The sequence below is a fragment of the Coturnix japonica genome, chromosome 27, assembly GCF_001577835.2.
Source record: "Coturnix japonica isolate 7356 chromosome 27, Coturnix japonica 2.1, whole genome shotgun sequence".
Lineage (NCBI taxonomy): Eukaryota > Metazoa > Chordata > Aves > Galliformes > Phasianidae > Coturnix > Coturnix japonica.
Window position 1 is genome coordinate 3475883 of NC_029542.1, and position 8847 is coordinate 3484729.

At 63.6% G+C, this 8847-nt stretch overlaps 2 protein-coding genes across 2 annotated transcripts in view; one reads left to right on the top strand and one right to left on the bottom strand.

Annotated features, from left to right (window-relative positions):
- The window catches only part of OSBPL7 (oxysterol binding protein like 7), a 7317-nt gene extending 6251 nt beyond the window's left edge, over positions 1–1066 (top strand). The window contains exons 19-22 of the mRNA XM_015885568.1: positions 9–171; positions 272–398; positions 490–612; positions 695–1066. Of these exons, the coding sequence (XP_015741054.1) occupies positions 9–171; positions 272–398; positions 490–612; positions 695–803 (522 nt within the window). The 3' untranslated portion in view covers positions 804–1066. The remainder of the gene's footprint in view (positions 1–8; positions 172–271; positions 399–489; positions 613–694) is intronic.
- Positions 1067–1347: 281 nt separating this feature from the next.
- Positions 1348–8368, bottom strand: TBX21 (T-box transcription factor 21). Its single transcript, XM_015885556.2, has 6 exons — positions 7674–8368; positions 3118–3272; positions 2908–3029; positions 2664–2822; positions 2272–2333; positions 1348–2186 (listed from the first exon to the last, which is right to left on the bottom strand). The coding sequence occupies exons 1-6, from the start codon at positions 8105–8107 to the stop codon at positions 1532–1534; spliced, it is 1587 nt and encodes a 528-aa protein (XP_015741042.1). The 5' UTR covers positions 8108–8368; the 3' UTR covers positions 1348–1531.
- Between the last annotated feature and the right edge of the window lie 479 nt (positions 8369–8847).

Here is an 8847-nt window from a genome sequence, read left to right on the forward strand (position 1 = left end):
CTATCTCCCCCTCCCCTATTCATCCCCAGGCTCGGTATTGGGGCGCTGGTGCCAACGAGGTTCAGGGCGCGGTGCTGAGCCGCAGCGGGGCCGTAGTGGAGCGGCTGGCAGGGAAATGGCACGAAGGGCTGTTCCGAGGGCCACCCCCAGGACAATGCGTCTGGAGAGCCAGTAAGGAGCGGGGCAGCACCCTGTGTGTATGGGGGGGGGGATGCTTAGAATGCTAAGGGGGTGCTGAGCACGTAACCCCCCCCCCTAATTCCCATATCAGACCCGATGCCCCCCGAGCACGAGAGGAATTACGGCTTCACGCAGTTCGCGTTGGAGCTGAATGAGCTGACGCCTGAGTTACGCAGGGTGCTGCCCTCCACCGACACGCGTCTGCGGCCGGACCAGCGGTGAGCAGTGATGGGGATGGATGGGGGTTGTGTGCCCACCTTGGATGGGGGGGGGGTGGTTCCTTACAGCTCTTGCCCCCCCCCCCTGCAGGTACTTGGAGGAGGGAAACGTGGCGGCCGCTGAGGCTCAGAAGCGGCAGATTGAGCAGCTGCAGCGGGACAGACGCCGTGTGATGGAGGAGAACAACATCACCCACCAGGCTCGATTCTTCAGGTAGGGAACGGGGTGGGGAGGGGGCAATGGGGACACAGCTGAGGTGTGACACCCCCCACCCTCACTCCCTCCCCATCCACAGGAGAATGATGGATGCCAGTGGCAAGGAGTCGTGGGTGACCAATAACACCTACTGGAAGCTGCGTCTGGACCCTGGCTTTGCCCACCTGGACAGTGCTGTGCTCTGGTAGCAGCCCCCCATGGGCTGAGCCCCCCCTGCCCCCAATTACTGAGGTGCAGAACCCCCCCCCAGCACACCCACCTCCACAGCTGTCTGTGGGCAGGCAGTGCCCGGCCCCAGCAGCTCCCAGCACAAAACTGTGATTCCAAAAGAAGCAGGGAATGCCCCCCTCCCCCTGGGTGGGGTGGGGGTCCCGAGGTGCCCGCAGGCGGGCAGCCCCCCCCCCACAGCTGCACAAGCAGCCCTGCTCTAATAAAGGCTGCAGAGACACTGGGGGCTGTGGTGCTCTTCCTTCCTGCTGGGTTCAGGACCCACCCCCAGCCTGCTGTGCCTGTGTGTCCCCCCCTTCCATGCCTCAGTTTCCCCCCACCCACCCACAGAGGACAGAAAAGAGGCCTCACCCACAGCGTCCCCTTTATTGCAAGATATGCTGCTGCCCCCCCACCCCGCACCGGGCACATGGGGCTCAATAAATACTTCAGCATGAACCCCCCCATAACCACCGAGAACAAAAAACCCCACTCCCTCCCTTCCCTTCTTAAGCCCCATCCCTCTCACCCCCATGGCCCCACTGGGGGGGCTCCAGGGCCTGATTGTCTGGCTATAGACACCCCCCCCCCCACCTCCGTGCCCAGGATATGGATGTTCAATAGAGGAAGGAAGGGCAGGGATGCCCTGCACTGGGCTCAGCTCCAGCCCCAGGGGGTGGTCTGGGGTCCAAGCCCCCCCCCCAACAGCTCAGTTCCCATAGAAGCCATAGTAGCTGCTGTCGGTGCCCGGCTCCTTGTCGTAGAGGTCCCCATTGCGGGCAGGGGGTGAGCTCTCAGTGCTGGAGGGGTAGGGGGACACACGACGCCGCTTGCACCCCCCCTCATACAGCCCTGACTCGGCAGCATCACCCGGTTTGATGGTGGGGGGCTCGGGGGGCCAGCCCTCCTCCTTGCCTTTCTCCTCACGGGGCTCCCGGTACCAGCCCAGGCCCCCGGGGCTGCCCTTGGTTGCGTACTGCCCTGCACCCCCCCAGCCCCCCCCCGGCCCCCCAAACGCCCCCGGCCCCTCAGGGTAATAGGGCAGGGGTGGGTGGGCGGTGGGGGGCAGGGCGAAGGGCTTCACCCCATAGGGCACCAGCTTGCCCCCTCCGTACCCCCCCTCGTAGCTGCTGTACTCCATCGCTGTTGTTGGCGGCTGCTGGGGGGCAAAGTACCATCGGGAGGGGTCCTTGGGGGGCAGGGGCAGTGGGGGGCCCCGCTCCCCATTGTAGAAACGCCCTGGGGGCAGCGGGTATTGATCCTGCAGGAAGGGCTGGAAACGGGGGCTCGGCAGCAGCTGGGGGCAGCCGGGACCATCCGGTGGGGAGGGGGTCAGGCGGTCGCCCTCTGAGGCTCCGTACATCCTGGGGGGGGGATAAGGTGGGTGGGTGTATGGGGGGCTCCACCCCAAGGCTGGGGATGGGGGTACAGGGGGGTTGGGGTACTCACGAGTCAAAGTTGTCCCTGAAGCCTTTGGCAAAGGGGTTGTGGTCGATCTTCAGCTGAGTGATCTACAGGGAGGGATGAGGGGGGGGATATTGGGGGGCTGAAGCTGCTGCTGTGTTGTGCTCCCAGCATCAGCCCCCCACCCTTGTCCTCACCCCTTACACCATGAATGGGCCCCCCAGGTCCCATGGGGTTTGGATGGGGGGGGGTGGAGAGCTGGGGATGGATGTGGTGCTGGGGGGGGGCACAGAGTGGGCTGCAAATAGGGGTGTTAGAAGGGGGAGGGGGCTGCCACGGGGGGGGGTCCATGATGCTGTGACCTCTGGGGTAATGCGAGGATGTATCAATGGGGTCCCAATGGGGTCCCAGGGTGCTGGGGGGGGTCCCATACTCACATCAGCGTTCTGGTAAGCAGTGACAGCAATGAATTGAGTCTCAGGGAAGGCGAAGGTGTGTGTGTGTGGGGAGGGCTGAGCTGCTTCACCCTCACCCTCCTTCACCTCCGTCACATGCAGCCGCGGTTGGTACTTGTGCAACGACTGCAGCACGATCATCTGTGGGCATGGGGGGGGTTTAAGGTGTGACACAGCACTATGGGGTCAGAGGGGGGGGAATAAAGGGGGTCTGGGGTGTCTTTACCTGCCCCACGTTGTTGGATGCGCCCTTGTTGTTGGTGAGCTTGAGCTTCCCGAAGGAGACCACCTGCCGCATCCAATGCGCTCCGGTGTTGGGTGAGTCGGGGTGAAGGTAGAGGCGGTTCCCTGCAGGAGGGTCAGCACAAAGGGGTGAGCCCAAGTTCTTCCCTATGGGGATTTGGGGTGGGGGTCTATGGGGGGGGTCAGCCCGTACCTGGCATGCTGCCCTCAGCTTTACCACACTGCACCCACTTGCCGCCCTGGTAACGCCAATGGTGCTGGTCCACCAGAACCACGTCCACGCAGACACTGTAATGGGCCACGGGGTTGAGTCCGGACAGGTTGAAGCTGAGGAACGGGAACATGCGCCTGGAATGGAATGGGGGGGGGAAACACACACACACACACAGAGTTACCCCCACCCCAGTGTGTGGCTGCAGGGTCCGGCTCTGCCACCTTCCCCCCCCCCCCCTGCAGTGCCCGGTGGGTGAGTGACCCCGGCAGCTGGGGGCTGCTCTATGGGGCAGAATCCCCCCCCCCCCCCCCCCCCCCCCCCCCCCCCCCCCCCCCCCCCCCCCCGCAGTGCCCGGTGGGTGAGGGGCCCCCGGAGGCGGGGGCCGCCCTTAGGGGCAGAAAATCCCCCCCCCCCCCATAACCTCGGCATCTTCCTCCCCCTCCCCGGGCACTTTCCGGTTCGGGAAACCAACACCGCTTCTATTTCGGGCCGGACTCCGGGCTGAGCCAAGGGCAGGAAGGGGACGGGATGGGACGGACGGGGGGGACCCTGTGAGTGGGGCTGCACCTGCCCGACCCCCCCCCAAAGGCAACGCTCCATATACACACCTCAACGCCCCCAGGTGGGAGCTCTGTCCCAGGTGGGAGCTCAGCCCCCCCGCTCCCCCTCGCTGTGGGGTTGGGGTCTCAGTGGCAGCTCTATCCCTCACTGGGGGCACTGTGTTTGCTTCCCCCCCCCCTGCCCAGAGCTCGGCTCTTCAAAGGGACATTTTGGCACCCGCTGCAGTTTCAGCGTTCAGAGGATGGAGCTGGAAGGCAGCCCCTGTGCCAGCCCCACCGCCCCAAGCAGCATCACCATTGTGTGGGGCAGGAGCGACCCCCCCCCCAAAGGAGGCTACATAGACAACACCCAATAACCCCACACCGCTCCGGAGACCCCGATGGCAAACACGAGGCTCAATGTGGGCTGAGGGGGGGGTTGTATCACTTCGCATTTTGCCCTCTCATTGCCGATCCTTGGGCTCAGCCGATGCAGGAGGGGGCACGGGGGGGGGTGTGCAGAGCCGGGTTTGCCCCCCTCCCACCCCCAGTTTCCTCGAGGTGCCGGCGTTTCTCATAAAGCAAAACCCGGCTCTTCTCCGAAAGGATCCCCAAAGCCCAGCGCTGCAAGAGGGGAAATGGACACGGGGACCCCCCCCAAATCATTACGGGACCCCAATCCTGCCCCACAGCACAAGACCGGGGGGAGGTTTCACTCTTCAAGGGGAGGGGGGGGGTTCTCCGGTGCTGGCAGCGATGCACGTCGGGGCTCAAGGCGGCCCCGGCAGGAAGCGCCGCTCGGGCAGCGGAGAGGAGCAATGGAAATAGCGCGCACCGGGCGCTGCTGACTCAAAATTGCCTTTGCGAGAGAGAGAGGAAAAGAAAAAGAAAGAGAAAAAGAAGAAAAGAAAAAGAAAAAGAAAAAGAAAAAAAGAAAAAGATAAAGAAAGCAGCTCGAAGCGCGGGGCCGCACATCAGCTGCCCCCGAGAGCACGGGGAGGCCCCGAGCCGGGGGAGGGGGGGGGGAAGAGGGTCTGAGCCCCCACTTAATCCCTATGGGGTGGCCCCGGCCCCATCCACCGCACACACACACACACACACACACACACACACACACACACACACACATTGGGGTTTCATTGCACACATTGATCAGCGGCCGCCCCGATAAAAGTCCCAACCGCATCAAAAGGCAGCGGGGCCGGCAGTCGGCCTCCCGTCCGCGGGCGCCTAGAGTCAAGGACCGCAACCCATGTCACCCCACCCATCCAAACCCCCCCCAATACACAGCCCCTGCCTTTGAGACCCCCCCCCCCCTACAGCCCATGTGGCTGTACAGCCGGGCTGTCAAACCAAACCCTCCCCCCTAAAGTTGCTGCAAAGAGCGGGAAGGAAAGACAAGAAAAAGAGCATTTTTCTGGTTTCTGCGCTTTTTTTTTTTTCCCTGCCTCGCTGTGGGAAGAGACAAAGAGAGATTGAGATTTCAAACGCTGCAAAACCGCAGGGTTTGTCGGGGCAACCAGAGGGCGGCGGCAGGACCCGAACCACGCACAGGCACGGGGTTATTTTTGGGGCTCTGGAGCTTTGGGGGCTGCAAAACTCGGCCCTCCCCCCAGGTCTAAAGGCTGCGGGTGGAGGTGCCATAAAGGGGAACAGCCTGACCTGAGGTGCAGAGCTGGAGCTCCAGAGGGGGGGTCACGCCGGCCCCCAGGTACCCCCATAAGGGCCCTGTTATGACCACACAACTCAAGCAGCCCGCTGGTGTCACGGGTCAAGGAGCAGCTTTGCACGTCTAGGGATGGGGATAGATGTAAGGGGGATACACGGACTGCATGGGATGGGGATATATGGGGGGTGATGGGGCGTGGGGTGATTCCAGGTAGAAGGAAAGAAAATGGCACCTCGTGCCCCCTTTGTGCTGAACCCAATGTGTGGGGGCTGCCGGCTTCCTGAGCCGCCCCATTCACCGCCCACAGCCACCCAATGCGCCCCAGCGAGCGGGCCACATGCGCAAGAACCACATTGGTGGTCAGCGTAGGTCGGCCGTGAGTGGGAGAAAGCACAGGCCCCACAACGCCCCCACCCAGCCCCATACCCACCCAGCCCCATAACCCCATCCCAGCCCCATAACCCCCACCCCATAACCCCCATCCCAGCCCCATAACCCCCATCCCAGCCCCATAAACCCCATCCCAGCCCCATACCCACTGCCAGCCCCCATCAACCCCACCACAGCCACCATCATGTTTGTACCATGGCACAGCCAACCCAGCTCACCCTGCACCCCACCTGCACGGCAGCATCAACTGGAGCTCAGACAAACCCACCTAAAACCCCTTTAGGAAGGGGATCCAGCCTTGTGCTCCCCTAAAACCAAAGCACGTCCCACCCCAAAGCAGCGCTTTGCCTTCATCGCCATCATGTTCCCAAGCACAAACAGGTCCCTGCAATGCACACAGAGCCAACCTCACCCCTCCAAAAGCGACCCATGGGGATGCAGGTGGTTGCACCCAGGGGTGGCAGTGAGGAGATGGGCTGAATTCTCCCCCTAAATCCCCTATTATGGACCACAGCCCCCACAAGGGAGGACCCCCAGTTCACACCTCTCCCCTCTGTGCCCCCGCTTTGGGGTTTTTCCTGTTTGAGCAGCCCTGCAGCCAGGCCTTGCACTGAGATCTCTGCAAAAAGCAGCTCAGGGTCTGGGGAAACGGATGTGTGCTGCCTTTGGGTTTAACATCACCCCAGGGCTGGGTTTGCCCCCCCCAGCACAGAACAAACATCCCCCAGACCCCCCCCAGCTCCTCTGCAGGGCAAACAGAAGGGATGGAGCTGGGATAAGAGCTCACAGTTCCAGGCTGGGATCTGGTGGTAAAGCCAAGACAAGCGTCGGACCCCCCAGCACCAGGTCTGCAGCTGCTCCAACACAGCAGGGATGGGGCTCTGCCCCACCACCCCAATGGGGGGCACAAGGGGGAGAGCCTAAAGCTCAGCGGGTCCCTCCAGGACATGGGTGATAAATGCAGCCCAAAGGGGCCAGCAATGCCCTGCCCAGAGGGGTTGGATGCGTCCCCCCCATTGTCAGCAGTGACAGTCGGCTGCTGAACGGCCCCGAGCCAGTGGGGGGTTGGTTGGGGGGGGGGGGGGGGATAAAAGGCCTGGGAACGAGCGTGGCAAACCAAGCGGCCCTAACGCGTTTAGACTTCCAACACATTAAGCAGGTTGGGCTCAGCATCAAAGTGACACCGTCTGTCTCGGCCGAGGGAAGGGAGAGTTGGGGGGGGGTGGCAGAAAGGAGCTGCCAGCGGCCCCAGAGATCGGCAAGAAATAGGGGCTGGGGGCAAAACGAGCCCTTGGGGGGGGGAACACGACAGCAGCTGCAGTGGGGGGGGGATGCAGCTGTGCTGGGTGGGGGGCAACAAGGTGGGACACACAGGGGACAGAAGCCTTGGACTGAAATGCACCCGCACCAACAGCACGTGGAGGCAGCAAGTTTGTGCCTCCTCTGCAAAGGGAGCAAGTATTTCCTATGCAGGGGGCTGCCACCCACCCACTGTGCTCATATAGGGCAGGGGGGGGGTATTGGCAGCCCCCAGCCCCACAGGGGCCTCACTGTCACAACTTGTTGCAGCGCTGAGTCTGTGGGTCAGGGCAGAACAAACACCACCAGCATAGGAACAACAGCATTGAGCCTCTGTGCACCACGCAGGTGGAATGGGAGGGGGGTCCAGACCCACCCCAATAACACCCCCCCACCCCAACCCCACCTCGGTGGGGCACACTCATCCCATTTCTCTTTATAACAATCTGCTCAACCCAAAAGTGACACGGTGTGTGCACACAGAGGAGGGGGCTCAGCCTGATCAACCCCCCCCACCCTCCATTTCTCTATCTCCCATTTACACACAGCTGTTTTCACACCCCCACCCCACCCTTCATGGGGGAGGGGAAACACCGCAGCCCCTCACTCAGTACCCGACCCCCCATCGCAAAGCTCACCTTCCCTGCTTGGTGATGATCATCTCGGTCTGATGCTTGTGGAATTTGGCCCATAGAGGGAAATTGTTGAGCATCACCTGCACCTTCCCGGCCGCTCGGTACCCGGGCAGCGCACACAGCGGCCCGGCTCGGGGACACAACGTTGAGGCTCCTCCTGGACCGTACGACCCCTCGTATAACTCCGCTCCAACGTAACCATCTCCCACCGCCCCATAAGTGCCCCCCGCGGTCGGAGCGGGCGGAGGGGGCCGATAAGTCGGGCACGGCCCCAGGAAACGGCCGCCCGTTACGGCTGGAGCTCCGTAAGGCAACGGGGGTGAAGCGAGCTCCGGAGCCCCCGCTTCGTTATAATAACCGGGGGGGTCCCGGGGAGGTTCTTTGGCTGCGCCGCTCAGCATGGGGAGGGAGGAGCGGGGGGGCTCCAACGCGCCCATGGACGGGCGGTGGGCGCCCGGCCCCCTTTAGCCGCTCATTGAGCTCCGGTGCACCGAGACCGAGTCCGGTCTAACGGCGCCCACCGTGCTCCGAGCCCACCGCCCCCTCCATAGCGGGCACCGAGCCCCCTCCGGGAGGAGAGAAAGCAAAAAGAAAACCCCGAACAGCCGGAAAACCCCTTGAAAGTGCCGTCGGATGGTGGGAACGGGGTGGGGGGTGTCGGCGGCTCGTGGGGGTGGGTGGGGGGCTGCCCGTCCTGCCCCGTTGCTGCCGGTACCGCCGCACTCAGCGCACCTGCCCCATCCCCGCCGCCCCGCTCCGCTTTATCCAACCGAGCGGCTCCGCTCCGGGAGCTCCGCCCGCACCGAGTCCCGCCCCGCCCCGCAGCCCCCACCGAGGGGGGGTTAATGACGGGGGGGGGGACACACTTGGGGAGGGGCTGATGTGGGACCGGGACACGCGAGGCCGTGGGAGGGGATGGGGATGTTGAGCAGGAGCGAGCGGGCACCGCGCCCTCAGCCCTCCCTTCCTGCACCGTTAATTAAGCCTTAATTAGCCGGGCTTTCCCCGCTGTCACCACGGGCACGGCCTGGGGGTGGCTCAGGGCCCGCTCCCCCCCCACCTTGTTTGCTTTGTGCCCCCTCAGCTCTCCCACCTCCATCAGCCCCATCTCCATCCCTCGGACTGTGCTGGGCAGAGGGAAAACCCAACACACAACCCTCCCCCCCCCAGCACCGAG